The following is a 21,186-nucleotide window of genomic DNA, read 5'->3' as shown; positions in this document are numbered from 1 at the left end:
CCCCCTGCTAGTCAGGGAGAGACCCAGGCTACAGATTACATAGAAGTTATATACCTTTTAGGAGTGCATGCTACCCTCGTGAATCGGAAGCCTTAACCAATAAGCAAGCCATTTTCTTATCTTTAGCCTATTACAGTCAATCACTGTCCACGTGCTGGCTAGTGCGCAGTCCAGCTGTTACCTTGCATACTAGAATTTTTCCTTAATTATGTTGCTACAGCTGTGTTCCTATCCTGTTTCCTGTTCCTGACTGTCTTTCTTTAATGCTGCTTTTGGGAGCTGTGTATGTGATGTGCTCGTTTTTAGTTAATGATGGATACAAAATAGGGAAACTTACAAAATGGAGTTGCTCATGCTAACTACTCATAAAATGGAGTTGCTCATGCTAACTACCCTTAACAAGGGGCAGCCAGTGTATGGAATGGAAAATGGGTCTGATGTGGCTCAGAAGATGTGCCATGCAGTTCTGTACCAGCTGGAGTTTTTTAAGGGCTGAAAGCTTTCTGCTCAAGTAGGTTACATTGCTGTAGTCCAGCCAAGAGATGACAAAGGAATGAATAATTGAGGCCAGGTCATCACTTGCCGGGAAGGGATGCGACGTTTGTGTTCTGTGCTGTGTGTTTTTATTAGTGATGGGGATGGTGAAGAAATGCACCTTGCACTAAGAACATAAAGTTACATGGTGTGTCCTTGCCCTGGTTCTCTAAGGGCAATATTTTCCATATCCTGGCCTCATACCATTGAGACCTCTGAAAATAACATTTGAGAACATAAGAACGGCTGTACTGGGTCAGACCAAAAGTCCATCCAGCCCATATCCTGTCTACCGACAGTGCCCAATGCCAGGGGCCCCAGAGGGAGTGAATCTAACAGGTAATGATCAAGTGATCTCTCTTCTGCCATCCATCTCCACCCTCTGACAAACAGAGGCTAGGGACACCATTCCTTACCCATCCTGGCTAATAGCCATTAATGGACTTAACCTCCATTAATTTATCCAGTTCTCTTTTAAACCCTGTTATAGTCCTAGCCTTCACAACCTCCTCACGTAAGGAGTTCCACAAGTTGACTGTGTGCTGTGTGAAGAAGAACTTCCTTTTATTTGTTTTAAATCTGCTGCCCATTAATTTCATTTGGTGGCCCCTAGTTCTTGTATTATGGGAATAAGTAAATAACTTTTCCTTAACTACTTTCTCCACATCACTCATGATTTTATATACCTCTGTCATATCCCCTCCTTAGTCTCCTCTTTTCCAAGCTGAAAAGTCCTAGGCTCTTTAATCTCTCCTCATATGGGACCCTCTCCAAACACCTAATCATTTTAGTTGCCCTTTTCTGAACCTTTTCTAATGTCAGTATATCTTTTTTTGAGATGAGGAGACCATATCTGTACGCAGTATTCAAGATGTGGGAGTACCATCGAATTATATAAGGGCAATAATATATTTAATGATTCCTAACATCCTGTTTGCTTTTTTGACTGCCTCTGCACACTGCGTGGATGTCTTCAGAGAACTATCCACGATAACTCCAAGATCTTTTTCCTGATTCGTTGTAGCTAAATTAGCCCCCATCATATTATATGTATAGTTGGGGTTATTTCTTCCAATGTGCATTACTTTACATTTATCCACATTAAATTTCATTTGCCATTTTGTTGACCAATCACTTAGTTTTGTGAGTTCTTTTTGAAGTTCTTCACAGTCAGTCTTGGTCTTAACTATCTTGAGCAGTTTAGTTTCAACTGCAAACTTTGCCACCTCACTGTTTACCCCTTTCTCCAGATCATTTATGAATAAATTGAATAGGATTGGTCCCAGGGCTGACCCTTGGGGAACACCACTAGTTACCCTTCTTCATTTTGAGAATTTGTCATTTATTCCTACCGTTTGTTCCCTGTCTTTTAACCAGTTCTCAGTCCATGAAAGGACATTCCATTTTATCCCATGACAACTTAATTTACGTAAGAGCCTTTGGTGAGGGACTTTGTCAAAGGCTTTCTGGAAATCTAAGTATACTATGTTCAATGGATCCCCCCTTGTCCACATGTTTGTTGACCCCTTCAAAGAACTCTAATAGATTAGTAAGACACGATTTCCCTTCACAGAAACCATGTTGACTTCTGCCCAACAATTTATGTTCTTCTATGTGTCCGACAATTTTTTTCTTTACTATTGTTTCAACTAATTTGCCCGGTACGGACGTTAGACCTTGAACTTGTCGGAAGCTAGTGTGACAAGCAGAGGATGGGTGCAACGTGCTCAGGGTAGCCTATGTTGCTAAGTAGATGTGCTGCTGGATTCTGTCCTAAGAGCTGATGGCTTCAATGGCCAAATAGATCACACAACTGCAGTCCAGCTGGTAGGTAACACACATGCATTCTTGAGGCTAAATCATCTGCCAAGATGGGATACAGTCTTCTAGCGAGTCACAGATGAATGAGTTGCCTGTGGCTGATACTTGCCACTGTCACAGATAGTGTGCTGAACGGTATGGCCCACTGGTCACACCCGGCATGGCAGTCATATTAATTATGTAAGGAGCCAGACTACATCTTTGTATTGGGTCCTGATAACACCCCCCCCCAAAAAAAGAAAAAAAATGCTTCATCATAATGCTTCTCTTTGTTTCTCAGACATTGGCCTTCAATTCTAGAAGTCAAGGGACTAATTGTGAATTAATTCAATCATTTGCCCTGACCATTCCTTTCATGTTCACTGTGTTTTAAAAATACATCAGTGTCAGAATTCCAGTATTATCAAGACACCTGCTCACCTTTCCTGTGACCTTTGTTTCCCCCTCAGTCACTCAGAAAGTTATTTATACTGTGGATATGCCAGTATCAGGTTTGTTTTAAGTATGGAAATCCATCAAATAGGTCTTAAAACAGTTCAAGAATAAAGGTGCAGAAAGATTGCTTCTGACAGAACCAGACAAAATCAATTAATTGATCTGTACCAGACAGGGATAATTTTATTTCCTAGTCTATTAAAGGAGATCAGAATTGGCTAGCTAATTTTACTAAAGAAATATCTGTCACCAGTCATTAAGCAGCACATGATGGAGAGAACTCGGATGGAGAAACTAAAAACTGCTTTTCCGTCTAGAAATTGCATTACTCAGCCTTTAGAACTCCAGGATCAAACATCAGCATGAGTCTTTTGTTTCAACAAAAAGTGTTTTTTTCTCTCCACAATAGTATTTTCTACAAATCAACAACTGACCATTCATGTCTATAAATACTGATACCTATGTTTGTGCCTTTGAGTAAGAGAACATTAATATTAATTGCAAATATCTCACCAAGAAAAAACAACTTGAAGCATGTAACCTATTGATAACTGGTCCCCATTACACAAGCTTGGACCACACAAAGAATCCTGATTATTTTCTATTTAGACATTCTTGATCATTCAGGCCACTTACTGTAGTTTTGAATGTTAACCATTTATTTAGGGAACAGACAGTTTTGACTACTTCATGGAATTTGATTAACAACAGATGCCTTTGGGCTTTTATGAGGAAGGGCCTAACAGAACCCTCGTTTTGTCCTTTGGAAAATATTTTTATTTATTTAAGCTGTTGTTTCTAAAGCACTCACTGTTGGCCTAACTCTGCTCACATTGAAGCCAATGACTTTCAGAGGAGAGTTAGGCCAACACTGAGCCCTTTAGAAAATCATAAGAACAAAAGAACGGCCCATACTGGGTCAGACAAATGGTTCGTCTAGCTCAGTATCCTGTCTTCTAACAGTGACCAGTGCCAGATGCTTCAGCAGGAATGAACAGAACATGGCAATTATGGAGTGACACATCTCTTGTTGTCCAGTCTGAGCTCCTGGACATCGATAATTTAGGGACGCTGAGAGCATGGGGTTATATCCCGAACATCTTGGCTAACACCCATTGATGGACCTAACCTCCATTAATTTATCTGATTCTTTTCTGATCCTGCTCATACTTTTTGCGTTCACAGGATCCCTTGGCAACAAGTTTCAGAGGTTGATTATGTCTTGTGTGAAGAAGTACCTATTTATGTTTGCTTTAAACCCTGCTGCCTATTAATATCATTGGGTGACCACCAGTTCTTGCATTATGTGAAGGAGTAAACAATACTTCCTTATTCACTTTCTCCACGCCACTCATGGTATAATAGACCTCTACCATATCTCCGCTTAGTCATCTCTTTTTAAGATGAAAAGTCCCAGTCTTTTTAATCTCTCCTCACATGGAAATTGATCCATACCCCTAATCATTTTTCTTGCCCTTCTCTGTAATGTTTCCAATTCTAATATATCTTTTCTGAGATGTGGTGACCACAACTGCACTCAGTATTTAAAGTGTGGGGGTACCATGGATTTATTTAGTGACATTATATTTTCTCTCTTATTCCCTATCCCTTGCCTGATTGTTCCTATCATTCTGTTAGCTTTTTTCACTGCCACTGCATATTGTGCAGATGTTTTCAGAAAACTTTCCACAATGACTCCAAGATCTCTTTCCTGAATGGTAACAGATAATTTAGACTCCATTATTTTGTATTCATAGTTGGGATTGTGTTTTCCAGAGTGCATTAGTTTGCACGTATCAACATTGACTTCCATCTGCCATTTTGTTGCCCAGTTGTCCAGTTTAGTGAGATCCCTTTGTAACTCTTTGCAATCAGCTTTGGACTTAACTAGCTTGAACAGGTTTTTTTTGGCTGCAAACTTTGCCATATCCCTCTTCACCATCTTGTCCAGATTATTTAGGAATACAGCAGAACCTCAGAGTTATGTATGCCTCAGGAATGGAGGTTGTTCATAACTCTGAAATGTTCGGAACTGTGCACAAAACATTAAGGTTGTTCTTTCAAAAGTTTACAATTGACTTAACGGAGCTTTGAAATTTTACTATGGAGAAGAAAAATGCTGCTTTTAACCATCTTAATTTAAATGAAACAATCACAGAAACTGTTTCCTTACCTTGTCAAATCTTTTTTTTTAAACTTTCCCATTTTTTTTAGTAGTTTACATTTAATACAGTCCTGTACTCTATTTGCCTTTTTTTATTTTTTGCGGCGGCGGGGGGAGGGGGGGCGGCGCTGTCTCTGCAGCTGCCTCATTGCGTACTTCCAGTTCTAAATGAGGTATGTGGTTGACTGGTCAGTTTGTAACTCTGGTGTTCGTAACTTTGAGATTTTACTATATGTTCAATGGAACTAGTCCATACAGACCCTTGGGGGACCCTGCTATTTACCTCTCTCCATTGTGAAAACTGGCCATTTATTCTTATCCTTTGTTTCCTATCTTTTAAGCAGTTACTGCTTATTTTGCTTAAGAGCCTTTGGTGTGGGACTTTGTCAAAGGCTTTCTGAAAGTCCACATACATTGACTCAACTGGGATTGCCCTTGTCCACGTTTGTGGACCCACTCAAATAATTTTAATAGATTGGTGAGGCAAAAGTCGTGTTGACTTTTTCAATAATATATGGTGTCCATCTATGTATCTGATAATTCTGTTCTTTGCTATAGTTTCAACCAATTTACCTGGTATTGAAATTAGGGTTACTGGCCTGTAATTGCCAGGATTGTCTCTGGATCCTTTTTAAAAAACAAATAGGCATAATATTATCTATCCTCCAGTCATCAGGCACAGAGGCTGATTTAAGTGATAGGAGTAATTCTGCAATTTCATATTTGAGTTCCTTCAGAACTCTTGGGTGAATACCATCTGGTCCTGGTGACTTATTACTTTTTAATTTATGAAGTTGTTCTCACACCACCTCTACTGACATCTGGGACAGCACCTCAGATACTTCACCTAAAAAGAATGGCTGTGGGAATCTCCCTCACATCTTCTGCAGTGAAGACTGATGCAAAGAATTCATTTAGATTCTCTGCAGGAGCTGTGTGTTCCTTGAGTAACCCTTTAGCACCTCAATCTTCCAGTGGCCTCCTGGATTCTTTGGCTGGCTTCCTGCTACTAATGTACTTAATTTTTTTGCTAGCTTTTCTGTCTTCTGATAGTTGTTCTTGAAGTTCTTTTTTGGCTTGCCTAATTAAACTTTTATACTTGACTTGCCAGAGTTTATGCTCCTTTCGATTTTCCTCACTAAGATTTGAGTTCCAGTTTTCAAATGATGTATTTTTGCCTCTAACTGCCTCTTTTACTCAGTGGTTTAGCTACGGTGGCATTTTTATTTTATGGTTTTGGTCCTCTGTTTTTTTTCCTTCAGGGTATAAATTTAGTCTGAGCCTCTATTATGGCATTTTTAAATAGTTTCCATGTAGCTTGCATGCATTTCTCTCTTGTGCCTATTCTTTTTAAATTTCCATTTAACTAGCTTCTTCATTTTGTGTGGTTGCCCTTTTTGAAGATAAATGCTACTGTGATGGGTTTCTTTGGTGCTTTCCCCACTACAACTCTGTTAAATTTAATTACATTATGGTCTCTATTACCTGGTCATTCAGCTCTATTCATTTCTGGACCAGATCTTGTGCTCCACTTAGGACTAAATAAAGAATTACCTCTCCCCTTGGGAGTTCCAGGACTAGCTGCTCTACAAAGCAGTCATTAATGGTGTCTAGAAATTTTATCTCTGCATCATAGCCTGAGGGGATATGTACCGAGCCAACAGAGGGATAGTTGAAATCCCTCATTCTTGGGTTTTCTATCTTTGTAGCCTCTCTAAACTTTGAGCATTTTACAATCACTGTCATCATACTGGGCAGGCAGTCGGTAGCATATTCCTATTGTAGCATTCAAGCATGGAATTTCTATCCATAGAGATTCTATGGTACATTTTGATTTATTTAAGATTTTTCCTATATTTGACTGTATGCTTTCTTTCCCATACAGTGCTACTCCCCCACTAGCACAACCTACTCCGTCATTCCTAGATATTTTCTACCCCAAAATTACCATGTCCTATTGATTATCACCATTCCACCAGGTTTCTGTGATGCCTATTATATCATCATCATCAAATACCAGGCATTCAAGCTCACTTATCTTAGTATTTAGATTGCAGAGAGAGCTAAAATATACAGAACACAGTAAACTCCTTGCAGATTAAACCATTTTGTGATTAAGTTGAATCAAGTCCCTTGATTAAAAGGCATGTTTGCTTTCTTCCTAATAGCTAGATTTGGTATAATCAAGGCTGTTTTCGAGAATAAGGGCTCTAAACATTGTTCTCTGGGCAATGAATAGAATGAAGAGATGGAGCTGCTTTAAGTTCAGTGGAGCTATGCTGATACTCAACTGGTGCCTATCTGGTCCTCATTTCTCAAGAGTGCATAACTTGGCAGAAAAAAAAAGTGTATTATTGGTTCAAATCTAAAATAAGTATCTATTCAAGAGTGATTTGTGTTTTAGTTTTAATCAGCACCTATTGCTATAGATCATATGGCCTTCATGCTACCTTGACCATCTCAAGGGCTTCATAGGAAAAATTTTCATGGGTTCACTGAACATTTCATCATAGTAAGAAAATTTATATTCCATTTTCCGGTGGAGGCAGCTCTGATTAGCTAAACTATCCCACTGCTGGAGCAGTTTCACAGTTCAGGTAACACTATCAGTTACCGGCATATCCAAGTCATCTGCCATTCACTGACATGGGGGGGTGGGGTGGGGGTTGCAGCTAAGTAGAGGGCATTTCTGAGTCACTATATAAAAACTCACTGACAAAAATAAATATCCCAGCAGACCCGCAGCAGAATAGTCAATTAGCAACAAAGTGCACACCCTCAGGGCTGTCTGAACCTATCCAGTTCCACTGGCAACCTTGAACAGACCTTCAATATAGGTCCCTGACCCTGATGAAAGAAATCACAAAATACACCTGTGATCTAATCATAGCCACTAGAAGCCCAGTCACCATGCAATCTTTAGAAGAGACTACCACCATTTAGTAGCCACATATTTGCCATGCCTCTACCACCAGGCAAGGTCCAGGGGAAAAGTTAAATAAGTTTACTGGAAGTTGCCCTTCTTCTGAAGCATTGATTTTAAAACCACAGTGGGCTTATAATACATGGAGATTAATAGAACCAAAGATTCTAAATATTAGATACAGGATGTAACAAATACTCAGTGTTCCAATTCTAAATGTGAATTAGTAGAATTCCATTAAACTCCATTATAGGAAAATAGAGCAATTACATTTATGACTCCAGTGTGAGCATTATTTAACATGAAGCAGGAAGGAAAAGTCACGGAGCACAACTGTCATTCATGTTGGAAGATCAGAGCTAACCCAGGAGAGGTAAAGCCGTCACTGGGCCTAAACTTAAGCAGCTGGTTAAATCCATTTGATCTAGTTTTATAAACACATTGTTTTAATAATTCAGGCAGTCAGACTTTACAAATAAGTGGAAATAACATGCTTCCAGCTTCCTTGACTGTGAGGAAAGACTAATGATCCCCCCCACACCAGATTACATGAAGTATAACTGCATTAGCAGGAAGCAACATATTTCAGAGTCTAGGTCCTTTCCATAAATGGGCATTATACAAGCAGCTAAAAACTAATGGAAGCTCCAAACTCACCCTCTCTGGAAGAGATCCACATTGTGGAATTTGTGTAGTTCCACAGAAAACTCGACCGTTCCCTGTACCTCAGACATGATCTTATCAGGTCATCACCTAAATGAGACACAAACAGGTATTTTAAACATGCCGAACAGTTTGCTTAATAACAAATTCACTTAAGTTCCTACATCTTGCTTCAGCACTTTGGGCTTCATCCATGACCCAGTGAACTCAATGGGAGTCTTTATACTGACTTCAATGGACTCTGTTCAGGCTTTTTATTGATAAGATCCCTATCCAAGTCATGATTGTGAGTCATAAAAGACAAAGACAGCCTGAGGGTGCAGCAATAATGCTACATTAGGCTATATCGTAATCATTGAAATGTACATAGTATCCTTCAGCCTAGAACCTCCGAGTGCTTTCCAAGCTCTCTCAGTATTCCTGGGGGGAAAGAGAGATGTTGTTATACCCATTTTAGAGAATGGAAAATTCAGTCTCCAGCCAAAAACCACAGTGGTACAGAGTTCTCTTGCTCCCATCCCTGTGCCCACTCCAACCAAGGCACTTATCAAAGACAAGGAAGGGAGGTTTCACATGGAACAGAACTAACTCCAGAAAGAAATGAATGGCAGGGACTGCCACGTAAGCTCTTTGAGGCAGGAAAATTAGTCTGTATCACAGATGTCACAGACAAGATTGTGACAGGACCCCCAGGCCACAGAGTAGTTAGTTAAACGAGCATTACCTAAAAGTAGAGTAGCTACCTGGCCGATTGTGCTGTTACCGAGGGCCGACGTAAGACATCAGTATTTGCAGTACTGTAGAGAATATTGCCAATATTGAAGATATGTCACATACTTCAATAAGATGACCAGCGAGTGTTTAGGGAATGCCCCTGGGCACCTCTCTGTTGGACAGCACCTTGAGTGCTTTTAAGCTAAGCACTACATGCCACACTAACATTTCGGAACAAGAATAAGGCAGGCACAAGGCAACGCAGCTGGTGACGTGACCTGGGGGACAGACCTGCCAATGGCAGCCCTCTCTCATTAGCGAGGCTGCCACTGATCAGTCCTAGCACCTCTGAGTTTGGATTGGCTGGTGGAGTATTGCCCATAAAGAGAGCACTGGACAGAAGTAGGCCTCTCTCTGCTACTCCCCAAAAGGTTGTAAGTATCCCACACTCGCTCCCTGAGGGTATGTCTGCACTGCAGAGTTAACTATATTCGAGTTACTACTCCCAAGTTAGCCTCGCTTTAGTGAGAGAGGCCACACTGTAAAATAATACTACAACTGCTGTATGCACACTAGCATTGCATTCACTCATGTGTGGTGCTAAGACTTCTGGGGCCACACCCCGTGTTTCTCTGTACTGCAGTAACTTGAGATGCTCTGTGAATTCATTCCTGCTGAACTGCAGAAGAACTTCTGTTCTTTCTGGGCACACAGGGGAATTGTAGGAAGGCCCAGGAGCACTCAGGTAGGAGCTAGTCTGCACTCAGACATTGTACTCACTTGAGTTTCAGCCTATACAACTCCCCGGCCCTTGGGCCTGCAAACTCAAGTTAAAAGCACCATTACACCTGAGTTAAGGGTTTGCGTGTGTGGACAAGACTCAAGTTTGGGGCATCACTCAAATTATTAGTTGAATTCACTCTTCACTGTAGACATAGCTTTAGAGAGTAATGGCTATGGAGGATAAGCTGGATCAGTTACATTTCAGGGTCTATGGTTCATTGGTCTCAGCATGTTCCACTTGACATTTCAGGCAACTGCACAGGTTGTGTTGTGCTGGCAAAATCTACAGAACAGAGGGGCCCAGGTTGTCATGGTTTTATTAATTTATGATTTATTTAAATTACAGGCTCACAAATCTGGGCAATTTGTCCTGCTCACAGGGGTTAGATTCCCCTTCATGCTGTTAAAATTGAGTGGATGAGGAAAGGAGTGGGGTCTCCCACGCTGGAAATCTGGACATCTTCTTGAAATGATAGCATGTCCTAATCTGTATGGTAGATGAATATGCATGATCTCATTTGCATTTTTAAAGGAACACTTGCTGTTATTTTCTTTTGCTGCTGCTGGACCAGGTTGCCTTTGAGGACTGGTGGTGGTTGTTTAAGTTATGATAAAGTTGCAATCTTTTGGCCAAAATATGATGCTTGTGTTCATGCTCATTGGCCCTTGCCATGTGCAATGTTTAGTAGCTGGCTGTCTGGGCTAGCTACTAAGTTCTACTACTTATTTTGGTAGTACAGCTGATTGAGCTATATGCATTGATAAAATGGTTATTTGGTACATACATAGGTAAACACAGAGATAAACTAAAGAAATCATAATTGCAGCAACCATGATTCAGAGGAAATATATTGCGTGTCACTGAGGACAGAATCTGGCCCAGTAGCATTACTGTATTATAGAGGGTAATAATCCTAAAGGCTGGATGCCACAGGACTCTTAAGAACCGCATTAGCTTGATGGCGCTAATCACACTAGTGAGGGCTGCAGGATCTGGCCCCTACTTTGATTTACTTTCAGAAGCTATTCTACTACAACATAAAACGTGTTTACCTCCCCCAGCAGATTATAAATCTGCCCTGCGTTCTGTATGTATTCTTGGCCAAAAAAAGAAATAAGCCAGACATTTCGTCAGTGCTTTGGCCATACTTGTCTGATTCCATCACAGGATTCATCAGAAAGTCGGGGACAAAAGAGCAAAATAAAAACACCTTCCCAGAGAAAGCAATGACTCATAAACCTAGAAGCATTCGTTTAGGGCAAAGTTTAAAGAAGAGAACCCAGCTGTGTTCCTCAGGAAGCACAGCGCATCTTAGACGTGAGTCTCCATAATACATTCCCTGCTATTTCTACATTTAGAACAAACTGTATTTTGTTATGGGTTCCCTGGGAAGCTGATATTTGCAAGATGAGGGAGGGAATTTAAGTTTTTCTAAAAGCTACAATTGTGTTTATAAAAAACCAGTCATGATAAAACTGCATTACTCTCTTCTCCATACATATCTGCTCTTAGCATAGATATCAATAAAGTCAGCGACACAGGAGCAAAATAATAAACAGCCTCTGAAAAACAGGGCAATCGTGACTCAAACTCAGAAACCGTCAGTTAGGATAAAGTGTTGGGGAAAGGTGAAAATAGATTAAATGTCTTTTCTTTTTAGAGAAACAAGGTGAGATGGCTGAGGTAATATCCTTTATTGGACCAACCTCTGTTGGTGAGAGAGAGAAACTTTCGAGCTTACACAGAGATGTTCTTCAGGTCCAGGCAATCTACTCAGTGTGTCACAACTAAATACAAGGTAGAACAGATCGTTTCGCATAAATAGCTAACATATTTCAAGGGACCATTCAAGGTGAAGTAAAATTTTCTTTTTAATTCCTTTTAGTTTTTCTATCATTTGCCTTTTCTCAAGTGAAATGGGTCCCAGGAGACCCTAGAGTCACTACTGAATCAAGATGCCCCAAAAGCAGGTGAGTTATTTTGATTCAGAGCAATCACAGAGGCCAGTCAGCACTTCTGTTGCACATCATCCTCATGTCCATGAACCCATGGGCATCATTAGTACAGTGGAGGTAGAGCCTTTATTATATTAGTGGCATATATTAATCACCTTTAAATTATGTCAGCCATGTTATTTTAGTTCCAAGATTTTGAATACGACAAGGTATAACATAGCCACATTTTAGTATTTGAATAAGGACAACGAACGGTAGAGTACTCAGGGCACATGGTAATACCTGCCCTATATGAATGATAAAGAATAGCAATACCAGGCCTTGCAATTATTATTAGATGAATAGTTGAAGAATAACCTACAAAATACCCTTAAAAAAAAAGAAAGAGGAGCATGGCCTCCATATAGCTCCAGAATTTGGGTTTTCTGGACTGCAGTGTATTGACCCAGTTTTGAATTTAGCCAGGACACAAGAGTCAGCCACTTTTTTTTTAAATGGCCACAACTATTCAGGATTTAAATTTGATGTGTCCTCTGAAAAACACAGCATCTGCAGCTACATTGTGCCCTTCAATATTCTGCACTGACTCAAAAGTATCAAGGATTAATCTTGTAGGTCTTCCATTGATATATTTGCCTGTTTAGATTGTGGAATGTAATGGGATCACAGCACAAGATGGGATAGCTGCAGGTAACTGTTCCTATTGTTTTGTAAAAGTTCCAGCCTGCAACATGCCTTGGAATTATTTCTTTACGTTGCAGGGCAGGATGGATGGATGGATGGATAGATGGATGGATGGACAGATGGACAGATACAAATTAATTCAAGGCACATGACCTTATCCTGCCATATAATCCACAAAACATGCTTGTTTCTTTCACAAGTATACCAGTTGTGACAGGGTCCAGCCAGATGGATACAGGAGAGTGTTAGAAGGCAGATATATTAGTCCCAGATTAAATAGATCTCTTTTCCCTGGGTAAGGTAACAGGGACAGTTCCAGAAGAAGCAGGAACTTGCTGGAACCAATTAAGGCAGGCAGGCTTATTCGGACACCTGGAGCCAATTGAGAAGAAACTGCTAGAATCAATTAGGACAGGCTGGCTAATCAGGGGACCTGAGTTTAAAAAGGACTTCACTTCAGTTTGTAGTGTGCATGCGAGGAGTTGGGAGCAAGAGGCATTAGGAGCTGAGAGTGGGATGGCTGGACAATTGAAGAGTACAAGCATTATCAGACACCAGGAAAAAGGTCCTGTGGTGAGGATAAAGAAATTGTTGGGAGGAGGCCATGGGGAAGTAGCCTAGGGACTTGTAGCTGTCACACAGCTGTTACAGGAGGCACTCTAGACAGCTGCAGTCCACAGGGCCCTGGGCTGGAACCCGGAGTAGAGGGTGGGCCCGGGTTCCCCCCAAACCTCCCAACTCCTGATCAGACACAGGAGGAATTGACCTGGACTGTGGGTTCTACCAGAGGGGAAGGTCTCTGGGCTGTTCCCTGACCCACATGGTGAATCTCTGAGGCGAAGAAATCCACCAATAAGCGCAGGACCCACCAAGATAGAGGAGGAACTTTGTCACACAGTTTAATTGTTATACATTGTTTGTTTCTATTCTCTGACGAGCCAACACACTTTAGATAAGAGTCCTATTTTAAAACTTTTCAAGTCTGCTGTTCTGCATTCCTGGGAAAATCAAAATTGGTTCCTTCATCAGCCATATCAAACCTATTTTTAAAAAATCAGCACAAAAAAGTGAGTAATTTTTCCCAACGCTTGTTGATTTCTATTATAGAAAATAAAGTTGGCGATGTAGGAGTAAAACAACAAACATCCCTTAAAAAAGGGAAATAGTGATTCAAAACCCAAGAAAGATACTGAATTAAAAAAGTATTCAAGAAAGGATCCAACTCACTTATAGCTGTTGACATTTTCACGGTTATATTTTTGCGTCCATATTTTACCTTTTTCCAACCCACTTGGGATCCACAAAATCCCAAACTCATGATTTAGGTCAAGGGTTCTCAATTTGCTCCATGTCATTACTCTACAAGAAGTTCTGGGATAATACGCGTACACCTGCATCTAGCAATAAAGTGTGATCATGACTGTCTGAAACCTATTGGTGATCTCTAAAGTGAGAGCCCATTACTTAGATTATCCTCCGAGATTAGCAAATCCAAGGCTATTCAGTTGAGTGGTAAATCTCCAAAGGAAACCCAGGTTTTGTCAGAGGTTTTGGTAGGTCAATACTGAACAGTTCCAGAACTAACATCAGCTGTCATTGTCAGGAACTCATTGAAAATATGCATATGGAGACAGTCAAGCTTGAGGAAGCAACCCAGTTGGGGAGAACCACAGTAGCACCACCAGGGGTGGAGGAAATGGCTCCACCACAAGGAGGAAGCTGGCCGCTGGCGACTTCTGGATTCAGACAGTGCTCCACACCTGCTCCCAACCCACCGTCCATAAAGATAAAGAAACTGGTATGCTGCCCTGGCAATGAGGGATGAGGAATCTACCCCAAAAGGTGGAGGAGGAGATGCCACACACCCCCAAGGCTAGGAGGCTCATGGACACCACTCACAGAGTAAATGAAGGGTCGTGGTGGTCTGTGATTCCTTTCTAAAGGAGACAGAGGCATCTTTTAGGTATGGTGCATGTGTGGGGCCTATTATAGAGACACTTAGAAAGGATTGCCGAGGATCATCCAGCCCTCGGACTACTAAACCCATGCTGCTCATCCACATGGGCATTAATGATACTTCAAGTTATGACCCTGAACCAATCAGACGTGACTAGGGGGCTCTAGGAGAGAGGGTGAGAGTTGGGGCATAGGTGGTGTTCTCATCAATACTTCCAGACAAGGGTAGGGGCCCAGGCAGAGGCAGACATCTTGGAGATGAATGCATGGCTTTGTGGACAGATGATCACATAACTCACACAACTGGAATATTGGTATAAGAGTACGCCTTGTTCAGGAAGGAAAAGCAGCAGAAAAAAGGGAGGAGGTGTTGCTTTGTATATCAAAGATGTATACACTTGCACTGAGATTGAGATAGAAGTGGGAGGCAGATCTGTTGAAGGTCTTTGGGTAAAGATAAAAGGGGTAAAAACAAGCATGATGTCACAGTAAGGGTCTACTATAGGCCACCTAACCAGGAAGAAGAGGCAGATGAGGTTTCTTTTTAAAGATTCAGAAATGATTTAGATACTGGCATGGAAAATACATTTATAACGTTTGTGGATAATAGGAAGCTGAGGGCACTGAAAGCGCTTTGGAGGACAGAATTAGAATTCAAAATGATCTTGACAAACTGGAGAAGTTGTCTGAAATAGATAGGTTGAAATTCCATCAGGCAAATGCAAAGTACTTCACTTAGGAATAATCAGCTGCACAAGTACAAAATGGGAAATGAATGCCTAGGAAGGAGTATTTCAGAAAAAAATCTGGGAGACATGGAGGATCACAAACTAAATACAAGTCAACAATGTAACAGTGTTGCAAAAAATAAACGCAATCATTCTGGAATGCATTAGCAGGAATGTTGTAAGCACAACACAAGTAGTAATTCTTCCATTCTACTCAGCACTGATAAGGCCTCAACTTGAGTACTGTGTCCAGTTCTGAACGCCACACTTCGGGAAAGGTGTGGGCTAACTGGAAAAAACAGAGAGCAACTAAAATCATTAAAGGTCTAGAAAACATGATCTACCAAAAAAATGGGTTTGTTTAGTCTGGAGAAGAGAAGACTGAGGAGGGGGACATCATAAAAGTTTTCAAGTATGCAAAAGGCAGCTATAAAGAGGAGGGTGATAAATTGTTCTCTTTATCCACTGAGGACATGCCAAGAAATAATGGGCTTAAATTGCAGCAAGGGAGATTTAGGAAAATTTAGGTCAGAGAGATAAGGTGGGTGAGGTAAAAGACAAGCTTTCGACCTGAAGGCGGCCAAAAGCTTGTCTCTCTCACCAAGAAGTTAGTCCATTACAAGATATTACCTCATTCACCTTGTGTCTCTAATCTCCTAGGATCCATACGGCTACAGCAAACACTGCATATATAAATTTAGGTCAGATAATTTGACAAAGAATGAATGCCAGCCCCAATTAGCCTCACACAGCATGCTCTTTTCATGCAGCAGTCTTGAAATCAACTCAGCATCTGCTTATAGTAAATAATATTAAGTTGCTGCGGCTATTGCCTACAAAACGGAAAGGCAGGGAAAATGCAGAAAGGTGAGGAGGTGGTAGAATATAAGGAGAAAAGCGGTAACAGACCTTCATCTGTACTGTCACATGATTCTCTGCTTTTTGGCCTGCCACATATCCCTCCCTTCTGACTCTCCAAAAAGAAAGAAAGAAATTGCTCTTACAAGTCCCAAAGAACCTTTGTGCACAGTTACAGTTAAAAATCATTGGCCTAATTTTCACTGCTGCTGAACACCCACTGAGCCCAGATCTTCAGTTATGTCATGTCTCTTCCTTACAGTTCCCCTGCAGTAAAGGGATCCTTTTCTGGTATGCCCCTGGACAGTCTTAGGACCAGAGCTGTGCAAATAACTATTTTTTTTGGTTTGCTCTGAGAAGCAAAAAACAAAACAAATATTCTGGGTCAAACAAAATGTTTTACCTTACTCAATGTAAACATGCTTTTGTTTAAATGTTGAGTTTTCGAATTTTTTGAAATAAAATTAAAATTCTTTGCAAAACAGAGTCATTTTGAATCAAAAATTGCAACGTGTCATTTCAGAATTTTTTAAAATGAAACGTTTTGATTTTTTTTTTTAGGTTTTTTTTTTTAACCTAAACAATTCAGCGAAATCGACACAAATTTGTGAATTGTTTCAGTTTAGTGCAATCTGTATTCATTTCTGAACATAAAGTCCATCAACAAGAGTCATGCATTCATTTGCAGCACATTTTAGACACTATTAAATGGTCAGAATTTGCCGACAGTTCTCACACTTTCCCATCTAAGATTAAGCATCTCCTTATTTGGGAAAATGTCATTCTCTCCATGTTTCCTTGTACTCCCCATCTGTTTCACCCGCCTGTCTTATACTTAGCTTGTAATCTCTTTGAAGCAGGAGCTCTCTTTTTATTCTGTGTTTGTACAGCACCTAGCACAATGTGGTCCTGGTCCATGATTTGTGCTCCTAGGTGCTATGACATATACATTGTAATTAATAATAATAATTATTATAATTATTATTATCATCATCTTCTGTAGTGACTATATGGGCAATCGCTGGAAAACAACTTTCCTTAGCACTATATTAACTGCATTCCCATTTGCAGTCTTGAAAAATTCCATGGCATATTTAAAGAGAAAGTTACTTACCTTACAGTAATGCGGCTTTTTGATGTATGGTCCCCTACAAACCCAGAGCTGGAGAATTTTGAACGTGGTGTCTGTTGGTCCACACATGAACCCTTGCTTATCTTGTGCCTCGGACCAAGATAAAGGGGAGGGGTGGACCTCTCCAGTTCCTTCTCTACCAGGAACAAAAAGACAACCCGAAGCTGAGGAGTTGTCATGGAAGGAGAGTGGGTCATGGAAAACATCTGGAAGAACTCCTGGTTACTATAGAGTAATGTACTCTTCTTCTTCAAGTGCTGGTCCCAATGTGTAGTACTCAAGTAGGAGGAGGATGTGTGGCTTGGACACTGGTATATCACACCACCACATTGCGATCCAGTACCGGGGAGCCCCAGACTTATGGCCTTTCCTGTCATGTCTCTGAGACTTAGTACATCCTAAATTCTCTTGGGCTGAGCTTAGAGACTTGCTCTGTTTAGGCAGGACTGAATTAGACTTCTTCAAAGTGGATTTGGAGGAGGATTTACTCTCATGCTTATGAAATTTCCTCCCAGCTCTGCCACCAAGTCCCCACTGAATGCTCTGTGGCAGTCGACACCCTTGTTTCTGAATTGGGCAGGAGGTGCACTCCTTGCTGAATCAGGCCAATGTAGCAGGGGAGAGGGGGAAATACTCCAGGCTGGGTCCAACTGTGATCTCATGGCCTCTGTTGGGTGCTTCCTAAGGCAAGGTTCCCGCACTTCCCAGGCACGGTGGCGGAACGAATGGCAGATACTGCACCTTGCCACTATGTGGACTTACCCAAGGCAGTACAAGCAGCGTTAGTGGTCATCGCTGAAGTAGAAGGAGCATGAGCAGGAGGCACAAATTTTGAAGCCCTGAGTCCTGCGTATAGTCCAGTAACCAAACAGGATATGGGGGCGTTCCCCAGGTTGGAAAGGTAACTAACTAAACTAACTCACTAACCTAAAACTAACTATATGGCATAAACTATTAGATAAAACGTTCAACTCCAAAAACTTCTAAACCTATTTAGCAATAAATGAATAGAGCTGAAGCTTCATGTGGCGGTGAGAAGGAACTGGAGAGGTGGTCAGTCTGCCTTGCCCTTTATCTTCTTGGTCTGAGGCATGGGGTTAGCCAGGGCGCATGTGAGGACCAAGAGATGCTGTTTTCAAAATTCTCCATCTCTGGGCACATGGAGCTCATGCATACCCATAAGGACCAGAACTTGAAGAAGAACAAGGGGTTTTTAAACATGATGCCTTTGTCAAACATCAAGCTGAGTAATGACACATTTTGCCAGGCTAAATTCACTCTAGAGTTTCACTTAGACGAGGTATTCTGTTTCACTTGCTTTCCAAAACTGCTGACATTAAAAGTGCTGTGCTTTGAGTGCCTTCCGGATAATCCAAGCAAAAGTTCATGAAAGTCTGTTGATGTGATGAGCCTAAACTGCCTCAAAATATTTTCATTGAAAGAAGTATCCACTGGATTCTAAACACCTATGGGACAAATTCTGGTCTCACTTTCACCAACTTCAAAGGGGTTATATAGGTTGGTAAGGGCAGAATGTGGTGTATATATTCAATACTAGTGCTGTGAGTATACGAATGAAAAAAAGAACCCTCAAACTCTATCCAGGTATGAGCCTACGATACCTTGGCTTTGCTGCTCTGGATGTAGCCATCCAACTAATACAAGGGAACAAAAAATTAATAATCAAGACCTATTCTGACAAGTGTGCTGGCATCTCTAGTGATGCTCATTTACACACACACCCACACACACACACACACTTAATAGGCCAGGCTGGTAGCATTCCATCCACACTTGGCACACTCTAGCCTAGCACTGATCAGGACTTCCCTGCAATTGCGGCTTTGGGCTGCATTTGGGCACCAGAAAATGACTGTGCTCCTAGTGACTCCCCTGAGCAGCCCAGTGAGCAGGGGAGGAGGAGGCTGCCTAATTCAAATACAGAGGGCAGGACAGATAAGGACCTAGAACTAAAGGCTGTCTGGGTTGGGTGAGAAACCAGGGTTGGCTGGGTAAGGAGACTGGAACTAGGAGACAAGGAGGGAAATGGGTGGGAGGGGGAATTGATGGACTGGGAGGAAACAGATAGGACTAGAAGCCAAGAGTGAAAGACTGGGACCCAGCTGGGCAGATGGAGGTGGAGGAGAGGAGTATGAAGAGCCAGTCTGTGGGTGGATAATTGGGCTGGGCTAGGTATGGAGATTAGGATGAGGAGCTGGTGGGACACTGAAATGGGATGAGGAGCCTGAAGAGGAAGACTGGGACGGAAAGCCAATGGGATTAAGGAACATGGGCAGGGAGTACAACTGGAATCCAAGAAGGAAGAGAAGAGATTAGATGAGGAAGGACCTAAGACCAGCAAGGAGAGTGTGGATAAAGAGACCATGACTGGCTGGGCCAGGAGACTAGTACTAGGATGATGAGCCAAGGGTGGGGAAGAGACAGGACTGGGAGAGGGGGAGGGGGGCAGAAAGAGTCAAATTTTGGGGACATAGGCAGAAAATTCTGTGTCCAATAGAGAAAACTCACATCCAGAGCCTGGCATAGAACCCAAGATTCATGAGTCTCACCATTCTTCTGCTGTGAGCAAATACTCTATCTGTGAAACCCTCTGTAAAGTGTCCCATTCCCCTGTAGTGCTGGTCCACATAGCGCATGACAACATACTATTGCTGTCTGGCATTTGAGCTAATAACTGCGGTCCCTGTGGTATGATGCCACGTGGACTGTTTTTTCAGTTTCCTTTTTTAAAAGCTTAAGAAATTACACAGAAAAACCTATGTGGAAAGAACATTAAGTTAGAAAATGCCAATATCAAGGTTGCCAGTGTGTCACAATAAAATTGCACCCCCATAGGGTGCCCTGGGTAAGCACCAGCATTGCATATTGCTAATGCTTTGAGATGCACTGGAAAGAATTTCGGGGAGGATTGAAGTTGTGGATGTGGAGTGAAATATTTCTTTGCAGGTTGCGAGAGGCCGAGGGGGGAGGAAGAGAGAAGAGACTGTGTTAACTCAATGCTCCAGCTAGGTCTGAAGAAAAAATGCTGACTCCAGCCCAAGGCACGGCACACAACCGACTCTCGGCTACCTGCCAAGAAAGACGGGGGCCTGGATCCCAACCCCAACCAGCCATGAGAAAGGAGGATTCAGCTGAACAGACCTGCAGGGGCTGCGAAAACGAGTGAGACGACGAAGGCCAGGAGGGAGGAAAAACAGAGGCTGGCGTCCCTGAAGACGGCGTGTTTTGGGAAAGCTGAGGATGCTGCAGAAAGCTGGTTTGGACTGGTACAAAGAGCACAGGGGACAGAGGTCCTGAACAAAATGCCTCCAAAGACCCCAGGACTTAAAACCCTCCTGAGAGGTGAAGCAAGTCGGAGATCAACAGCAGACCCCAGACGACCTGTGCACAGGACAGAACTCCCATCCACCTCTTCCCCCACTTCTTCGTACGTTACACCCAGGCTTGGCAGTGCATGTGTGAGTATGAAAGTGGGTTAGGGCTTGGGGCACTAACACTTTCTTCCTTCCTCTGAGTGACATGAGGAACCCCCAGCACTCTCTGCTGTTATTTTATTAATAAAGCTTTAAAACTCAGTCACACACAGTATGTCTATACTTACCTGCCGGGTCGACGCGTAGAGTTCGACTTCTCGGAGTTCGAACTATTGCGTCTAATCTAGATGCGATAGTTCGAACTTGGAAAGCGCTCCCGTCGACTCCAGAACTCCACCACCGCGAACGGCGGTGGCGGAGTCAACGGGGGAGCCGCGGACTTCAATCCCGCGGCGTCTGGATGGGTGAGTAGTTCGAACTAAGGTAGCAAATAGCGTAGC

The 21,186-nt window shown here is 42.0% G+C and overlaps 1 protein-coding gene across 7 annotated transcripts in view; it reads right to left on the bottom strand.

Moving 5' to 3' along the window:
- Positions 1–21,186, bottom strand: part of FAM135B (family with sequence similarity 135 member B) — a 355,587-nt gene that overhangs the window by 211,756 nt on the left and 122,645 nt on the right. For all 7 annotated transcript variants that reach the window (XM_045008177.1, XM_045008178.1, XM_045008174.1 and 4 more), the window contains one exon: positions 8,535–8,630. In XM_045008177.1, the coding sequence (XP_044864112.1) occupies positions 8,535–8,611 (77 nt within the window). In that variant the 5' untranslated portion in view covers positions 8,612–8,630. The remainder of the gene's footprint in view (positions 1–8,534; positions 8,631–21,186) is intronic.

The sequence above is a fragment of the Mauremys mutica genome, chromosome 2, assembly GCF_020497125.1.
Source record: "Mauremys mutica isolate MM-2020 ecotype Southern chromosome 2, ASM2049712v1, whole genome shotgun sequence".
NCBI lineage: Eukaryota > Metazoa > Chordata > Testudines > Geoemydidae > Mauremys > Mauremys mutica.
The sequence above is the reverse complement of the archived record's forward strand: the minus strand, read 5'-3'. Positions and strand labels throughout refer to the sequence as shown.